This window comes from Biomphalaria glabrata, chromosome 17, assembly GCF_947242115.1.
Source record: "Biomphalaria glabrata chromosome 17, xgBioGlab47.1, whole genome shotgun sequence".
Lineage (NCBI taxonomy): Eukaryota > Metazoa > Mollusca > Gastropoda > Planorbidae > Biomphalaria > Biomphalaria glabrata.
Genome location: NC_074727.1, coordinates 1,171,857 through 1,192,115, shown reverse-complemented (window position 1 = coordinate 1,192,115; position 20,259 = coordinate 1,171,857). Strand labels below are relative to the sequence as shown.

Genomic DNA, 20,259 nt, shown 5'->3' with positions numbered 1-20,259 from the left:
ACAAACCAACATATGGGAAGTAAAGTCTGTAATCTATAGTATTTGTTGTCCTTTTTACAATTCCTCTTTTAGATTGCCAATTTTTCATCGATACAAAAAAAAAAAAAAAAATAACTATCGAGTGCGCGGCAATGCCTTTCTTAATAGATGGTTTCTTTTTGTACATGATCCAGTGCAACGCGATTGTTGTCATGAATCTTGTACGTCACGCCTTAGCTTTCTTAAGTTCCTCTGTTGGCTAAGATTATGTTGTGCTGCTGTTTGCTGTTCGGGCCACTGTTTCCACTATTTCCCCGGGGTGCCAGGTCTTGGATATTGTTTATCCGGGTTTTGCACCGTGATATGTCTTCTGTTGTGTGTGAGGTGTGCCATTTATTGATTTGTACCACTACACATTACATAGCTTGTTAATGCAGCGCAGTGTATTCTGTCATACTAATACATATCCATTCATGTCCGTTATAAGTTATAGTAAATGTTTGACGGTACAACTAGCGTTGACCATTTATTGAAGCTCTGTAGCTAGCTCTTTACTTTGTGTTGCAGTCCTATATGACACTACATTAGCCTCCCGAGATGGGGAAACCCCTAAAACTCACCTTATCTTATCTTATATAATACAGACGTTACTTCAAAAAAGAAGATGATTACGTCCTACGCGTCATGCATTTAGTCATGCATATTAACCAATGACTTAACTTCTGCCAAGTCACTGGTTTTCCTGGCTAGCTCAGGCAACCCATTCCATGCTCTAATAGCACTAGGGAAGAAGGAGTATTTGTACAAATTTGTCCTAGCATATGGGACGAGGAATGTGCCTTTATCTTTGTGTCTTGACACGGGTACGTAAGTTCACAGACAGTCTAGTCTCAAATTGTTTAGCACGTCGTCTTTAAAGTTTCGGTTTAGCGACAATGCTAGATCCTTGCGTGTTTTGTGTTTCGGGTTTCGGCAATGTTGTGTCAGGCCTTGGCAATGGCAGAGTCGGGTGTCCGCTCGTGTAGTGTTGTTCCTGGACTGTGAAGCAGTCTTAGGAGTGATATATTTGCTTTTTATATGTTACGCTTATGTTAGACACGCGCATTCTTGAATAGCTGTGACACAACGCCTGAAGTCAGTGAAGAGTTCAAATCTTAGTAATTGTTGCTGTAAGTTCGTCTATACATTCAATGTGCAAGGAAGTTGGAAATGGGATCCAGGTCACATGACTTATTTTGGCATCTTTAAAATAAGACGACCTCAGGGACACACTGAAACTCGGAAAAAAAAAATTTTTTGAAAGATTGTGGGAAGCGTGGTCGAGAGGCCTTCAATGAAGTCCAGTAGGGGCGTCGGCGCCGTAGGCGCCATTATCCCGTTGATGGTTAGAAAGGCTTTTATCCAACCACCAGGCCTGGACATGGGGCTCTTCACCCCTGTCCTGTCTGAGGGCACCCAACGGTAGGCGGCCATATCGGTTGACTGGGCAAAACCGTGCCGTGTACACAGCGCACCGTCCCCGGTCCTGGGTCCACTCGCTATAAGTGGCCGAGAACAGCGCTGACTGCGGGGAGCTTGTCTCATATTCCTATACTGTAACCGCAACTGTTCCGTGCAGGGACCGCCACTCCAGCCAACGGGACACTGATGACGGCCCCCATGTGGAACGGCGTGGCGGACTTTTTGGACTGGGTTCCGGGCGTTTTTTCCATCCCAACCCCGAGTGAGAGAAAAAAAAAAAAGTCCACCTAAGGAAGCCCGGCCGGGCCTGGTTCACTACTCGTACTTAGCCTATCTAGTCTCCACCCAGTAGACTTTTCCACCGGAGGGCCACGCTGAGGCGACGGGTAGCTGGAATTCCTCCGGTGGTCGAGAGGCCAAGTACGCTTGAACTTGGCTTGGCTTGGCTACCTAGAAGGGGGCTCGAGGTTCAAAGGCAGCACGGAAAACCAAATCCTAGATACCCCCTCCCCCCCCCCCCCCCCACCGGTCCACAAATGAGATTGGACCAAAGCGCTCTGAGCATGCTATAAGCATGAAAGTAGCGCTATATAAAAGCTATAATAATAATTGGAAAGCAGTCGAGCTGTAATAATTTCCTATCTGCTCTATCTTGCCAATGAAGAATTTATTAAGAGTCAGGGAGCTCACCAGAGACTGGAATAGATGATAGCAAAGATTCTTTATTCATTCCGCCTAACATTTCATTGGTGATCAAAATAACACCTTGGAAGAATCAGATTCGAGGTTTCGATTTTTGTTAAATATGAGATTTTGAATCTCTTAATCATGCGATACACCTGATTTTTTTCCCTTGGATTTAGATTTGTCGATGTAGAATGTAGAGAAATGTAGACTATTATTAGACGTGTCTTTACGATATATTTGCTCACCACGGCGGTGAAGAAGTTTCGTTACCTAATTATGTCCCCCGACATTCAGGCGCTGATGGCCTTACAGAAACTGTACGAGTGACAAACGGCTATCAATCAACCATTTCAAGCAAGAATTGTAACTGCTCAGCACGTCTGTGTTGCTCTATTGCAGGGGTTCTCAACCTGTGGGTCGCGACCCCCTTGGGGGGTCGATTGACGATTTGCCAGGGGTCGCCTAAGACCAGGGGTTCTCAGCCTTTGGGTCGCGACCCCCCTTGGGGGTCGATTGACGATTTGCCAGGGGTCGCCTAAGACCATCGAAAATAGTGGATTGTTATTGTCTATTCTTCCGTTGCTGTGTGTCTGAGCGTGGGGGGGGGGGGTCGTGGCAGAGTGGGGGATTGTAAAAAGGGGTCGCCGTGCTTAAAAGGTTGAGAACCGCTGCCTAAGACCATCGAAAAGATGGATTGTTACTGTCTATTCTTCTTTTGCTATGTGTGTGTGAGGGGGGGGGGGGTCGCGGCAGAGTGGTGGATTGTTAAAAGGGGTCGCCGAGCTTAAAAGGTTGAGAACCGCTGCTCTATTGTAACAGCTTAGAGGTCACGTTTATCTTGAAGGAGGCAGAGTCTAAATCTTTCGACTATACTGCGTTTTGATAGGCTCATTTCAAAGAATATAAGATGATCTGACAAATCTCGATATTGTGTTAAAGGGGTGGGGGGTGGTCGAGAGTCACTAAAGAGGCTGGTCCAATGTGCAACGTAATAGATTAGCCTGCTAGATCTTGAATTAGCTGGCCAAGGGAATGTATTGGGGATATGCAAGTAACTTTTTTTTTTATCATCAAATTGTTATAGATCTAAGTATTAGTAGGAATTGAATTAAATTGGCAGCGGGTTCATGGCAAAATAAACAATATATAGCCTGGGAACAAATTAAATGCGAAACCGAACGGCAATGCTAGTGTTTTTTTTTTAAATAATTTTTATAGTAGGCCTATACAAGATCTGTTAAATCTAGATTAATCTATAATCATAATTTACACAGATTCGATCTAGAATTTATTAGAACCGCCTGCAATTTTTAATATAAGATCCCTATAGATCTAGATCAATATCCAAACTTGAAAATTACTTAGATCTAACTCTAACGTAGAATAGATTTTGATTTTAGAATCGAGATTTAAATTATTCTAATCGCGAACTTGAGTTTTATACTCTTCATTCTTTGTTGCGTAGGCAGCGATTCTATTTTTAGATGCTGAGCTTCTGTTTACATCTTTCGTCACGGTACATTGTTGGTCTGTTGTCATCTAGACTAGATTTAGACTAGACTTGGAAGACGTGAACATAATCTAGTCTAGTTCTAGATAGATCTAGTGTCTCTAGTCTAAATATGCTTAATAATTCAATATGTGTGTATAAACTGAAGAATCTAGAGTTGAATCAGAAAGACAAGTTGATGATCAGGGTCTAGACTGTCGCTGGGGTCGGCTCACGAGAACTTGATGAGTGAAATAATTTGGATTAGATCTACTAGACTCTAGACTAGATATATCCTTATCAATATGGCGGACGGTATTTCGGCGTAACAGCTGATGGCTGAAAAGGACACAGATCTAGATCTAGGTAACAATAGTAGATCTAGATCTAATTGCGAATGTATCAACACTTCCAACAACGGCAACATTATAATAACAGAAAGTGAAAGGTTTCTACCAGATAAAAAAGAATGCACCTCTAATATCATGAACATCTCCAAAGTTTCAAAAACTTATGCGGGCAATACTGCCAGTAGATCATCTAATAGTTACAATAGTAGTGACAGTAACAGTCACAGTGTGAGTGTACAATCTGAATCTATGATAGGAGGAGTAGATCTAGATCATGAACAAGATCTAGATCTAACACACACACTTCACGCAGTAGATCTAGATCCAGATCTGGAAGATGGAGAGCAACTTGAACAATCTAAAAGATGTTCTAAATCTATACTTCACAAAGAGACTCTCGACTCCCATCTTTCTACTCAGACTCATGTTATGAATACAGGTATAGTAATGAAAAATGTGAATATTATTATACATGTAATATTTATATTATGTATAGTGACTACATTAAGATTTTAGTCTAGACTCTGCATAGTCATAGTAACTTTGTGATTTCTGCTCTAGGGTTGATTTTTATGCCTTGGCTCGTTTGCCTGGGCTCCTGACATTCTAATAAAGGTGTCAAGGGAATATATGACTAACTTGCTGTACATATAATACAAAAATATAAAATATTAATACCATGAATATTTCAAGTGTGCACTGAAGAATCAGTGTAAGAATCAATGTTGCAACCTTTGGTGGAGTAACTACTACAGATACTGGTGATATATAATATATTTAAACAGACACTGATGAAATGTACAGAGACTGTTGTCAACTAATCTGCGCCATTGCGGTTTCACAGGCCAATCACAGAAAACAAACATGACGATGACCCACCACACTCATCAGATCATTGAAAGTACAGCGATCAACGCACAGCACTACCCCAAGTTAGCTCCCCTATAGAACAACAAAGAGTTCATACAGTTTTTTGCACTAACATCTACCACTATAATTGTGAATATCGAAACTTTTTAAAATACATTTTTCAAGCAAACTCCAAAGACAAGTCAAAACAACCAAACAGTTCCAAAGCCTCAATACTGTGTCCTCTAAGCAGTAGAACAAGGAGACCCAATTTTATGCAAACACAATTATAGTGGGACAGTTATTTCCAATGTTGCACTGTTCAGATGTGCATAACGATTTTTTGTAACATTCCTCATCAAATTTAATACAAATATACTAGTACATAATGCTAAAGTGGTAAATAGTAAAAAAAAAAAAAAATTCCTTCCACCTCACGGACATGTACCATTCTATTGGATACCCTTCACTAGCCTAATAATTTAATAGATTGTTGGCCATCTTTTGGCAACATTGGCTCAGCCTAGCTTGACCCTCCAGAAATATACATAGGAAAACATTCCTTGTATTTGCAACTGCCAGAAATGGTAGTGATGAAGTGAATGTGAACAATTATAAAACTATAAGAAATATTATTAACTCATCTGAATGGGTAACACAACCTCATGCAAACATCTCTGCAATAAGGTATCAAGTGAACAACCAAAAAGAAATCATTTAGTGTTTAGGTAAACATCTATCATAACATCAAATATAATGCCCACAAAAAATAAAAAATTTAAAGTTGCAGACTATGTGTTCTGTAGAGAACTTAAATGTGCACAGGACATCAATTAACTTACTTTTCAGGCGAGTAAAAAAGGTTCCCTTAAAATATGCCAACCACTGGTTTGTAGTCAGTAACCATGCGATTATGGGGATGATGATGTGAAGATCTTCTGTTTCTGTCGCTTATGGTTAACTAGGGTGTCATGTGGCTAGCACAACAACCAACCACCTTTACCTTTCCACAATACATTTGGGTGAACTCAGGGATTCCCTATAAATCTAGAAATTCAAATCCCAGTCTTCACCAGGGTTTTAAATCTGAGACCTCCTCAGATCAGTAGCCACTTTACCACTCTGCCACCATGCCCTCATACACTGGTCTATACTTTGTTATATGAGCTCAGTTCTAAATTATTTTTCTAGTTTACTATAGAACTGTAATTGTTTGATGTTAATGTTTTTACTTTGGATCCTAGTTTTATTTTAAATTGTAAAGCTATTTTTGAAATTATGTGCTATCATACATTACTTTAAGTTCATAGAGCATCTAGATTTATTTAATTCCAAATTACATTCTTCAGCTATAAAGTCACATGCACATCATGTTGGTAGTACATTATAGTGCACAAATATATATTTTTCAAACTTACTTTTGTAAATTCTTAATGTGAAAAACAAACAATAAAATCATTCACATTTTGGAGTTTTCCATGATAAATTAAATGTCATGGACCCTAAATTAAATGTCACATTTGCCAACTAAGTAAAAAAGAAATTGGGCTATAATTTTAACAATATATCTCAATGGGTGGATCACTTCTCAATGGGTGGCAGTGATCTTCATATCAATTCTCATTTATTACTGCTAGTTTGTTGCCCATTTGTTTTCATAAAGTTTGAAGTCATGAAAAGTGAACGTCTAATACTTCTTCTATTTTGGAATTATTTTGTGCTACAGACAGAAGAGCTTAGAACATTTCATTTTGCACAGTTAAAATGTGCAAAAATATTGTTAAAAATGTGCAAAAATATTGTATCTTTTAAAAAAAACATAGCTGCACAACAATTCCTTAATTTTATTCACCAGAGACACCAAAAAGCTAGCTATTTATAGTTTGTCCACCGTGTATGAAAATCTCCAATTAACCCATTCACTTATCCTGGTCGCTAGAAGGATATTTGCTTTAGCTGCTTCCTTTCGACTTTCATCATATGCTTCATGATTTTTTTTGGTAGAAGAGCTTTCTGCTCTCAGGACAAAGGTTTCAGTTTTTCTTTTGTCAGTTTTCTGTAGTTATTTAATTTCCAGGGTGGAGTTGTTAGCCCTTCGTCTGGCCCTCCTCCTTTATCCTGACTTGGGACAAGCAGAGAGTCATTATGACCTCTTGGTGTAGTTCATTCTTATAAGTTAAGATATCATAGACAAAAACAAGAAATAATAATTTAAAAAAAAAACGTTTAGTTTAATTCTTAAAATAAAGATTTAATTTGAAACTTGCTTGTCAATGTCAATGTTCATCATTACTATCAAATTGATTCCATAATTTTTTTATTATTATTATTATTATTATTATAGCTTTTATATAGCGCTACTTTCATGCTTATATCATGCTCAGGGAGTCATTATGACCTCTTGGTGTAGTTCGTTATTTTAAGTTAAGATAAATCATAGACAAAAAACAAGAAATAAAAATTAAAAAAAAAAAAAAGGTTAGTTTAATTCTGAAAATAAAGATTTAATTTGAAACTTGCTTGTTATGTCAATGTTCATCATTACTATCAAATTGATTTCATAATTTTTTTATTATTATTATTACTATAGTTTTTATATAGCGCTACTTTCATGCTTATAGCATGCTCAGAGCGCTTTTGGTCCAATCTCATTTGTGTAAATTTTTTTTAGTTAATGTGCCATTGAACCTATCATATTTCAATTTTTTGACTTTTTTTTTTGTTACAGGTCAAGCAGAGTCTCAATCTGATCCTCACCTTGCAAGGAAATCTCTGAAAGGAAAACATAGCCTCAACAGTCGTTTTTTTAAGCATATTATCAGTGGTACAAGCTGTGTACCATCTTCTAGTGATTTATCTATGTCCATAGAGGCAGATGATGATGATATTGACAACTTGAGTATAGATTTAAATGATGATATAGTTTATACTGAAGCTGACTTGAAGAAAGCCAAAGTGTCAAATAAAGCAAGTCCAAACTCAAGCACATTGTGTTGGCACTGTGGCAGCTATGCAAGTCCTACTAGCTCACTCTCTCTATCCTCATCCTTTGAAGTAGACGATGACAATTTTAAATCTTTTGATCTTCCTATATTTTACTTTGATTCAAAAGATCATCTCTTCCCAGACTGGGAATCAGATCATAGCAGCACTAGCAGCATCAGTCATGAGAATATGGACGATTGGGCGGATGTTGACAGTATGTATGACAATTTAGATGATAAATTTGAAGAAATGCGCCAGAAGAGAAGTCAAGATCCTCCTCCACTTTACCCTCACCGAGCTCTCCTCTACTTGGAGTGTAGCATTTGTTTGATCAAGTCATATTTACGACGCAGAGTGTGTTGTGATTTTCAAATTTGTCATGACTGTATGTCAGCATATGTCTCTGTCAAGGTCAGTGAAGCCAAAGTTCAAATTGAATGCCCCAGTGACCGGTGCAATGTCCTTGTTCACCGTGATGAAATTAATGAACGACTGCCCAATGAGATGAGAGATAAATTTGCTAAATTTTTGATCGACGCTAATGCAGATCCTTGTGAGAAAACATGCCCAGCCTGTAGTAAGGGATTCTCAATCAAACCAGAAACTCTGGCCAAAAAGAAAAAGTCAAAATATGGACTTAAAGTTACCTGTGGACAGTGCTGTCTTGTTTGGTGTTTTTTATGTCATGCACCTTATCACACTGACATTACATGTAAGCAATATAAAAAAGGAAACAAAATGGTGAAAAAGTGGGCTAAGGAACGAAGCTGTGGTCAGAGTAATGCGCAAAAATGTCCCAAGTGTGGGGTAAGTGAATTGGCATTGTCAAAATAATACCTTATCATTTAGGAAAATAGTGTGAAAAAGTGGTTAGATTATGTTTTTGATTAATATATAAATAATAATAAAGAGTAATTACTTTTATCTATATACACATTGCAACAAATTTCAGAATATTGCTAAAAAAAAAAGAAATGTTTATATGCAGCTTTAATTAATAAACCAACATAACAAAATGTTATGAAAATGTCTAATTCTTATAGACACTACTATCCAAACAAAAACTTTGAAAATTAATTATAATAATAATCTTTATTATCCATAAGGAAATTTGTCTTACAATTTGTGCATTACACCAAACAAAATATAATCAAAACCAAAATATACATTCACAGCAGATTCACTCATAATTTACATTTGTACAGAATTGGTACTCTTAGCTCTCTATTAAGCTCTCTAAAAACACTGCACAACACCATACAACCAACTCAAAGAGCTTGACAACTCAAGCTCTAAAACTTTTTAATGGCTAATACTATTTCAACTCTGTACTGCAGTACCAAACTCTTGTGGCTATTTCATCTCTTTCTGGACTTGTACAGGATCGGGCCAACTTCACACTGGACTCTCTCTACCAGACTGGCACTGAATCTTGAAGTGTGAATCATCTTAACTCTGACACCTTACTCTTTATATAGGTTCATTGAAAGGCTACTCGTGATCGATAGAACATTGTCCCCTTTTGGATGATCACATGGCCATATCACATGTGAATTGCAAAAGTTCAGAACACAGATCTTTCCTGAAGTGTCACCACACCTAGTGCTGGCTGTGTTATATATCAGCCCTAGCCGCCTTACCACCACAGTTATAACTACACTTTTTGATAGGTTATTAAATTACGTTTGAAAAACAAGATTACTACAGGGCTACTACAGCAATTGGACTCCACAATGACCTGCTAAGTATTGTAAAAAAAATGCAAAGTAAAACTCTATGGCCATATTACAAGGTCTTAGGGGCTAGCAAAGACCTTCCTTCAGGGAACGGAACATTACCAGGAAAAAGAAGAAGAGGCAGACAGAGAAAGCGATGGGAAGACAACAACAAAAAGGTTGGAGAGGAGAGGTTCTATCCTAGGCAAAAGACAGGAGTGGTGAAAGATGGTCGACAAATCTTGTGTGTTGCCCCAATGGTCCAACAGACTAAGAGATAGGTGAATGTGATTTTATGATATGAGCATCAGTTCTTTTTTTTTTTTTTTTTTTGGTTATTTTAAATATTCTGAATCAACAGTAACAAAATTTATAAATTTTAAATAAGAGAAAAAATAAAAGGTTAGCCATCACATTTTACTGAATTATTATTTTCTAAATCCTATTAGAGACATAAACAGGATGCTTTTTTTTTTGTTAAAATTATTTCAAGGAACAACTTGTTATTTTTATATTAATCTTAATGATAATGAAACTTAAGCTAACATCCTAAATAAATATTTTGCATCAGCCCCAGAAAGATATATTACTTAATTTGAACCAAGTAGACACCATAGGAGATATAGACGTACAAGAAAAGGGAATCCAAAAATTATTGGCTAACATTAAACCGAATAAAGCATCTGGACCTAATAGTATTCCAGCTAGATTACTCAAAGAACAAAGCATTGAGCTAGTACCATGTTCAAAATACTTTTTCAGGCATCTCTTAATCAGGGCAGAGTACCAATGGACTGGAAAGAAGCCAACGTCACTCCCCTATTTAAAAAAGGAGAATAATCTGATCCAGGAAACAACAGACCAATATCAGGATCACATGTAAAATCCTAGAAAACAAAATATGTAGCAACATCATAAACCACTTAGACAAACATAATGTCCTTACTAAATATCATTATGGCCTTAGGAAATATAGATAATGTGAAACTATATATAGGACTAATTGATGATTTTTCAAAAGGTTTAAATAATAGTGAGCAAATAGTTGCTGTCTTATTAGATTTTTCAAAGGCTTTTGACAAAGTTCACCACCATAGTTTGCTTAAAAAAATAAAATATTTTGACATTGATGGTCCATTGCATCTGTGGATTAAGGATTTTCTGATAGGGAGAGAACAAACTGTAATAATAAACCAATAACAGAAAACTCAGGTGTACCTCAAGGAACAGTCTTAAGTCCACTACTATTTTTTAATTTACATAAATGATTTACCAAATTGCATTAGTTCAGGAACAAAAGTCAGATTATTTGAAGACAATTTTTTTTGCATAATATATATAACAATATATATAACAATAAAAACAACATAAGATACAGAAATTTTACACAGAATTAGATGGGAATCAAATTGGAGCATGGTAAACCAGTAACCCAGACTAAAAATGCAAAATACCTAGGTGTGTGTAATAAATGAAAAACTGTCATGGAATCCTAACCCTAAACTATTAAAAAATCAAACAATGCATTAGGGTTTATTAAAAGAAATTTCTATAAATCAAATAAGAACATCAAACTAAAATGTTATTTAACCTTGGTTAGGCCAATAATAGAATATGCATCCTCTGTTTGGAACCCTCAACTCAAGAAATTATTAAGAAACTGGAACAGACACAAAATAGAGCTGTGCGATTTATAACAAAACGAATATTCACATTTGATTAGAGTAAAATGTTTAGTAAAATCACTAAATTTAGAAAACCTTCAAGATAAAGTAAAGTGGCAATGATACATAAAACAACTGAACCATAATCTTCAAATACAAAAACATAACCTAATAAAAATACTCAGAAAGACACAAAGATAAAAAGCACATTCCTCGTTCCATATGCTAGGACAAATTTGTACAAATGCTCCTAGAGTTTGTGTAATCTTGAGAGCTGAATCCTATTACATCCCTCCCAAGACAGCCTCATTATACTTAATTGGTAATTATATGAAATAAGAGGTATCAATAATTGTATGTTTCAATGTATGTTTTTGTTCCTAGATTTATATTCAAAGAGTTCATGGCTGTGATCACATGAAATGTACTAAGTGTCACACAGACTTTTGTTACCAATGTGGAGATAGATATATTAGTATCAAGTTGCTTGGGAATCACTGGAGCCGCTTTTCTCCTTTGGGATGCAAATACAGGCTGATGCCAAAGAGGCCAGGTCTTCGTAAATTTATAAGGGGGACTAACTTTGGTATGTCTGCTTCAATTTTGTTTTTTCATGTTCACAAATAGCTTATTTTACCTAAAACTCTACACTACTATGGGGAAAGTGGTTAAGTCGTAAAGTGCTTGGCTTTCAAACTGAGAGGTCTTGGATTCAAATCTCTGTGAAGACTAGGATTTTCAATTTCTTGATTTGTAGGACACCCCTGAGTCCACCCAACTCTAATGGGTTTCAGACATTAGTTAGGGAAAGTATAGGCGGTTAGTCATTGTACTGGCCACGACACTCTTGTTAACCATCAGCCATAGGAACAGATGACCTTTACATCATCTGCCATATAGATCTCTGAAAGGGATACTTCTTTACTTACTATCACTACCATATACTCACCCAATTATTTATGTAGTGAACAAATTGTGGGCTCGAGCTTCATAGTTATTGTCTGCGATGCTAGACTTTTAAAAATAAAAATGGTCCAGAAAATTGCTTCTAGTATAGTTACAGTGTTCATAAATTAAGCATTGCGTCTTTCTAAAGTAAGCGATAGGGATTTTTTTTCCTAAACATCTTGGTGGTTATTTCCCACCCTTTTTATGAAACATTTTTAGTTTAAATCTTCATATATATGAATATCACACAGATATGTCATAGTAGTTAGATATTTTTTTTTAATTCAGTTCTTACTTTAGAAAAGCCTTTCAGCATTTTTTTAAAATTTTACTTTCATACAACCCATTAGAAAAAAAGACTTTACTTTTTCTGCTCTCTTAGTGTCAGTCTGTTACAGATTTGATCTCCAAATCTAAAAATGCTTTTAAAAATCTTAATTTCTTTTTCATGCTCAATAGATTGTGTGACAGCTTTTTTTTTCCCCCTCTTGTGAAAGTATACACTTTATTAATAGAATGCATATCATATGCACTTGACATGAACCATTTTGGAAAGAAGGTAAAGCAGGCAATTTTTGCACAGCCTTTTCCCTAAATTTGCCATTAAAAACGCTATGAAAAAGCAGTTATTAAATTCTCTTATGCATTATGTACCTTTGCTTATGAATAGCTGCCTGGTCGTGTGATATGTGCTCTTGACTGTCATCTGTACGGACTGGGTTAATTAGGGGTCATTACTGTGAATGTGATTTAGTTTGTGTCTGTAATATAATTTGTGAGTATGACTGACTTTTCCAAACATTGACATTTTGAATTTGATGTATTAGATCAGTAATAAATACGGGGTACTAAACATTTCTTAATACATTTCTTTTGTGCAGCTGCTCGAGTGGTTGCTGGAGTTATATTAGCAGGTCTAGGGTTGGCTGCTGGAGTGGTCCTTGTGGGAGCAAGTGTTGTCATTGTTCCAGGATATGGAATTTTTATGCTGAAGCAACACTTGTGGCGTAAAAAACAATTGAAGAGATTTAAAAAGCAAAAGATGGAAATGATCGCTAGAGCAGAGAGAGAGAGACTGCGACTGGGTAAAATTATTTTATTTTTCTTTTAGTGTCAAGTAAGTACTTTTAAATTTAGGTATATTTATATAAATAAAAAAAATTTAAAAAAATTTTGTATGCCATTATATATATATATATATATATATATATATATATATATATATATATATATATATATATATATATGGTCTGTAGGTCTAGACAATTTTTATCTTGAACTAACATACGCCAGAAAGAGTTATAGAAACTTAATAAAAAGTATTGTCACATTAAATCTCAGATAGTAACTTATCTTATATAATAGAGACGTTACTTCAAAAAAGAAGATGATTACGTCCTACGCGTCATGCATTTAGTCATGCATATTAACCAATGACTTAAATTCTGCCAAGTTACTGGTTTTCCTGGCTAGCTCAGGCAACCCATTCCATGCTCTAATAGCACTAGGGAAGAAGGAGTATTTGTACAAATTTGTCCTAGCATATGGGACGAGGAATGTGCCTTTAGATAGTTTATTAAGTTGGGTGGTTTTCTAAGCATAAAGATATTTAAGGTTTTAAATAATACTGTTTTATGCAATAATAAAAATGATTTACATTGCTAAATATATTTATTTTTAACTTTTGTTTTTATCTACAGCTAATTTACCTCCTCCTCCACTTTCTTCTGATCAACCAATGGACGTAGAGCCTCACATTATGGAGGATCTTCAACAAGTTAAAGTAATGGTTCACAGATCTTTGAGCTTCAGTCCAGAGGAGGCCAAGGATCTCAGCAAGGATATCATCGTTAACAAGTATACCACAGACAATGCAGAGCTGTCTATTGCTAGAGAGACTGGAGATGATTCCATACATTTATTTAATTTCTCTGAGGTAGTGGAAGTGAAAAATCCAAATGGTTATTCCACCATTGTGTGCAACATTGTATCCAAACTAGGAGAAAATGCAGCAACCCACTCTTCAGATTTCGATTCAGAATTACTGGGCAATGAAGAAGCTTGTATCAAAGGTATAAATAACCTTTCATTGCAATCTGGAGAGACTGACATGGACACAAAGGTTATTCATTGTAAATCTCTTTCTGTCACTGCCCATGAATATGAGGTTACAGAAACAGAAAGTGGTTATGATGAAGGTCATGAAGATACTAAATGCGATTCATATAAAAAGACACTATTGGAGATGACCAACAGCCAGGAGAAAAATAATGGTTGTTTTTCAGAATACAATAAAGTCAATATGTCAGAAGTTTTAGTAAATGATATTTCTGACAAAGACAGAGGCAGCATAAAAGATGACAGCAATGGCTGCTTTGGAAATATATTTTCTAAGAGGATTCAAAATTCTGTCATCTCCACCGAGGATCTTTTCCCGAAAAGTCAAGTGCCCAGTTTTTCCAGGAAATTTTTAAGCAAAAAGGCTGCCACTTGGGAAAAATGTCATTGTGACAAGGTGAAATCACTTCTCAAGTTGAATCCACAAGAGTCTAAAGGTGATTTAAATGATAGTCAGTCATCAACTAATAATGAGAGAACAAAGCAAGCTATGGCACTGTTGACTGGAGATGAAACCAAAAATGTAATATCTACCAACATTTGTGTATTGGATCACTCTGATATCTCATTCAGGCAAAGAGATAGCCTCCCTAATGACTCAACTATACAGCAAGATATTTCATACTCTATGGAACAAATATCCTACCCTGCTAAAGCTCCCCCATGTCTTTCTTCTACCACAGTGGCCCCTGATTCAACTTTTGGTGTTGATCAGCAACTGGACGTTAAGCCAAAGTTAGAATCACACTTTGAAGAGGAAAATGTTTCCCAGTACACTCTTGTCACTTATCTATAATTATTAAATAATCCTTTTTTTTTTGTTTCTTGCATTTATTTGTAAATCATTTGTGTATTGTTTGAATTGAATTTGAAATGTATTCCCAACAACTACTGAAAAATTGATCGTTTTGAATTGTTCATAATCCCAACTAAAACTTGTAGCCAAAGCAAAAGTTATTTGTAATTTTTTTTCTTTCTAAATGTCATGTATTACTTATGATTGTATTGAATTCTAGACAGAAAGTGTTTAAATTAACGTATAAAAAGTCTAAGAAATTGGCTACTTCATCTCCAAAAAGTTAGACCAGAGTCGTATTGGTGACAATGGGTGCAGGGAGTATATTAATAAATATAGAACGACAACACTAATATATATTTAAATTTTTTTTCTCAAGGTTTTTAAAAATTTATTGATACGACAAAAACAATAAAAATAAATCTTTACCTTACAATAAAGAACATGAGAAATCTTCTAGAAAACTTTGCTATATAAAGGAAAATCTAAAAACCTCTATTACTTATGATGTATATAGTCGAACCTCATTATAATATACTCAAGTCTAAAAAATGCTACTCCATTTGAAGAATCTGATAAATGTAATGCTTATATATATATATTTTATTTTTTTCAAGTTTACACATTGTTTCCAATGAACACTTATTTTGAATAAATTTTATTGGATAACACATAGATTTTTTTGTTCCTGTACCTCCACACCTGAATCTGATATGCTTCTTCTAAACAAAGACACTATAAAAATCTTTAGGCCTCCTTTTGTATGCCTTATCCTAGTCGATTTTATTTGCAAAAAAAAAAAAGATTAAAAAAACTCTGAGCACCTTGGTACGGTAGTTTTGTCACTTAGACCATGCAGTTCTTCTCTTTCAATGTAGCAGCCCTCTCAGTATGGTGAATATTTTTTTTTAAGGAAGGAAATAATCTTTCTAAAGAAGTGTTGGTTGTAGAGTTTCTATTTTGATGTGTTGATCAGCATTATATTCACTTTTTAGTATTTAATATTTGGTTGTCAATGACTAAAATGTTTGTCTCTCTTAAATTAACTCTTGCGGCATTCATTAATAAGAAAAGTTATATACCATATTTGCTTTAAGTAAATGTAATTGTATGCATTCTTACTGTTAGTGAATTTAATTATTGTCATTGGTACAACATACACCTTACAATAATTTGGATAAATGCAATTTTTTTTGTCGTGTCATCCATCACAGTAGGATCTAAATTGGATTGGATTGTTTTGTATTAGCAATCATTATAACTAAATCTCAATGAGCCAGTTTTTTTCTCCTCTTCTTATATCATCACCCTTTAGAAAAGTCTAAAACTTGTGACCTTAAAATTACAAAAGTAGATCATACCATGCACAAACCAGGTAAGCAATGTGGCAGGGTAATCAAGAAGAAATGAGTCGTTAAGACAGAGTCTACCATGTTTACATAGGATTTCAATACAATCATTAGACAAAGTGGTTGGTTATGGGTGGAAAGGTGATGAGGGTAACATGGAATAAAGTCAAAAAATGTCAATGAATGTTATTTTTTGTGCGTCTATTGTGAAAAGTACTGCCTTTTAAATATGTACGCCATCTGTTAGTGCTGCTGTAGTTCATGTTGATATTATTGAAGCTCCACATTGTTAGTGTATCATTGTTTAACCTCTATGGTGTACTATTCATAAAGTTATCTATATTTTCCAAAAGTGATGAAGATTGATCTTATAAATAGAAAAAAAAAATAATTAAATACTGTTTAATAGTAATTGTAGTTTGCTAAATTAAGCAAGTACAGAGCTAAGTCCAGTCTAAAAAAAATATTAATGTGATTTTCTCCTATCATCTGTTAAGTAAAACTAAAAATGTTTTTCTCCCTTCGCAAGGTATTTGCAATGTACTGAAAGTTACTGGAATTTGTCTATTTAGCCATAAAAAATCTATTGTACATTTTGACATAATTCCATTCACTTGGGCAATTGTCATAAATTGTCAGCATTTTATGTTAGTCTCTTAGCGAACGAAATGATTGTATATATGGTTTAATATCTGCAGTACTTAAGCTAAATAGATGTTCTATTATAATATAAATGTAATGTAATTGAAAGATAGAACTTTCTGTTATAAATTGTGTTTCTGTTATGCAAAAAGGTCAGTTAAAATATTTTATTAATGAATTAATTTTGTTTTTTTATACAATACATTAACTGGGTCAACAATAAATTGGTTATAAATGTATACAATTTTGAATATTAGTATTTCAGTATCTATAGGTTTGCAAAAAAGACATTAATTTTATTTAGTCAGTGGCTGGATATTTTTATGTAGCTGTGTTCATGATGTTGATGACTTCAAAAAGAAATTGAATATTTTTTCAATAACATTTTGTATTTCCCCTCTTACACAGTCTTGACCACATCAACATTTCAATAAGGATAATAATAATAATAACTCAATTCAATGTTAATAACACTGATTTGGAACCTACCAAAGCTCAACACTGCAGTGAATGCATATATCTGTGAAACACGCACAATATTATTCTTTATTCTTAGTCATGGCATTAAACTGATGTTTTCCCATCTGTTTTGATCTGTAGAACATCTTCCTAATTCCTTTTGTTTTGTATGTACAAAGACCCCTCTAATTTTGACATTTTGTAGGGTATATTTATACGTATTTAAAATTTATGGATGATGCAGAACAAAACACATAATGTAAGAATCTGTTTTAACATATATTTTTTTGCATACAATTAAAATGAAAAGAAAACTACTGATATCAATGTACCTAATGCTCTCACATTGACTTATCAAATTTGGATTGAAATTTTTGAGAACTTGAATCTCAGTGTAGAGAAATCTGCAAACAGATTTACAGTTGCATTGAAACTACTTAGCATCTTTCTTGCTTTAATCTGCATTGCTTGATAAATAAAAAATAAAAAAAAGCCAAAAACTCTGTACTCCTTCCTGAATTGTATCTTAAGTTCTAACTAATTTTGATTATGTGCAATATTTCTAAATACTCATATCCTAAGTACAGATTAATAGTATTTATATTTTCAAAATATCTTCAAACCTGGTTAGAACATCTGTGTAAGGTGCATTCATATGTTGGCTAAAAGTACAAACAGAAATAAAAATCCAGTGGCTTTTTATCACAGATTATTTTAACTTAATGTCAACAGAAATCTACATCTAAGAGTCTAGGTCTATTAAAGATTTGAAGACACAGAAAATTATTTAGGAAAAAAAACAACATAAATAACATTAGGAAATAAGTATCACAGTTTTAAAAAGCCAACACACTGACTATTACTAAAGCTCTTTTAAAAATGCATTTCTCTATAGATCCTTCACCTCTAACATTTAATCGAGGACCATTACTCTAGTACCTAACAAAACTAACCAACTATATTGCTATATTGATTCATTCTTTCTAAAAACTTGATCTAAGTACAATCATCTTAATTGTGGTTGAAAATGTAATAAAAAATATTCAAATAATAAATTTTTGAAGTATTTTAAAATTTCTTGGGCAGAATTTTAGTTCTAAGCAAAACAGTTTACTTTATCCAAACATTTAAAGTTTTTTGATAACATATTTTGTATGTTAAGATGCATATTTTGACATTTAACTAGCAATTACCACTGATAAATTAATAGAAACTTTATTGTACCCGTAGACTTCTTTATTTACTAGCTGTACTGAGACTGAAAGATTTTTTTTTTGTCTTTAAATATTTTTGTAGAAACCTAATATTGTTTTGTAGGTGTTCATAATTATTATTAGTAAACATCCCAACTTTCAAATATAATTAAACACAGTAGTTTAAATTAGTTAATTGTTTAAATGTTATTTGCTGTTTTTTATTTCAATATTTAGCAGAATCATATTAGTAGACCAAATTATAAGCCATTTTAAAGACCACCTTGCTGTGAGCACAATTATACACCTCTTTTTTTTTTTTTAAATAAATATAATGTGGTTTTCTTGTACACAAGGGCATTGTTTATTCAGTGTCTCTTTTACTTAATATCTTTGATAGTAATAAATAAATAAGGCATTGCCTCTTAAGATTAAATGACATGAGAGCTGAGTTCAACTTGATATAATGATGAGTGTTGGCATGACATGCATTGTGTAAATTTGTTTCAGTTTAGATAAAACGTAAACAAAATTATATAACTGGTAATGGGACATTTCATTGAATTGCTTAAACAAACCTAAAGATTTTGCTTTTTTGACAAATTGAAGAAAGTTCTCAATTCAGAAATTATTAATTAATTGCATAATTTTTTTAAAAATCATATTTTTAGCAATTATAGGAAAATAAGCTTTCATTATTTGTTACTATTCTGTTTCTGTAAAAAAAACAAAACAACAAAAAAAAAGTATACTTATTAATGTTTCTTGAATTGATTAAAGATATCTGTCCATTTCCCCCCATCTGTTTTGTTGGCCAACCACATTCTTCCTTTTTCATAAAATGCTAGCCATTTTATTTTCCTTTGTAAAATTATAAAGTAATAAAATATTTTGTTTTGCAAATTAAATGGTTTGTTTCATCTATTGTGACAAATGTTTGTGTTTGTATAAACAATTGTGTGGTAAAGGATAACAACAACAAAAAAGTTGCTGGTTCATTCATCAATGGATTCAGGAATAGTACAAACTGTAATGATAATGGCTCCAAATCAACACCAATATTTATATTTATATATAACCTTAGGCCAGTATTGCAATATGCTTCCTCTGTTTGGGACCTCTCAACTCACGAAAACAGAAACTAGAACAATAGCATAATAGAGCAGTGAGATTTATAACAAACGAATATTCACATGAGTAACGCCAGGTAAATCACTAAATTTAGAAACACTTCAGGACAGAAGAATAGCAAGTAAAGTGGCAATAATACATAAAACACTGAACCATAATTTACAAATAGAAAAACCAAACCTAAAAAAGACACAAAAGATAGAGGAACATTTCTTATTCAATATGGTAGGGCACATATTCCACGATGATAATGATTTGTACAAGTGCTCTTTCTTCCTTGGTGCCATTAGAGAATGGAATGGGTTGCCTAAATCAGCCAGGAAAACCAATGATTTAGCAGAGTTTAAGGCACTGATTAACATGCATGACTAGATTGAATGACATGTGTAGGACGTAATTATCTTCCCTTTTTTGAAGTAACGTCTGACATACAAGATAAGAAGA

The 20,259-nt window shown here is 34.1% G+C and overlaps 1 protein-coding gene across 1 annotated transcript; it reads left to right on the top strand.

Annotated features, from left to right (window-relative positions):
• The first annotated feature begins 3,526 nt into the window (after positions 1–3,526).
• Positions 3,527–19,592, top strand: LOC106058187 (uncharacterized protein DDB_G0292642-like). The gene is made up of 5 exons (XM_013215565.2): positions 3,527–4,405; positions 7,544–8,607; positions 11,564–11,765; positions 13,009–13,212; positions 13,828–19,592. The coding sequence occupies exons 1-5, from the start codon at positions 3,952–3,954 to the stop codon at positions 15,039–15,041; spliced, it is 3,138 nt and encodes a 1,045-aa protein (XP_013071019.2). The 5' UTR covers positions 3,527–3,951; the 3' UTR covers positions 15,042–19,592.
• Positions 19,593–20,259: the final 667 nt, after the last annotated feature.

Excerpts from the sequence above, each read along its gene's own strand:
- LOC106058187 (XM_013215565.2), top strand. The coding sequence starts at position 3,952 with ATGGCTGAAAAGGACACAGATCTAGATCTAGGTAACAATAGTAGATCT. Across the intron at positions 8,608-11,563 it reads AAAAATGTCCCAAGTGTGGG|ATTTATATTCAAAGAGTTCA; the intron begins GTAAGTGAATTG and ends TTTTGTTCCTAG. Across the intron at positions 13,213-13,827 it reads GAGAGAGAGACTGCGACTGG|CTAATTTACCTCCTCCTCCA; the intron begins GTAAAATTATTT and ends TTTTATCTACAG.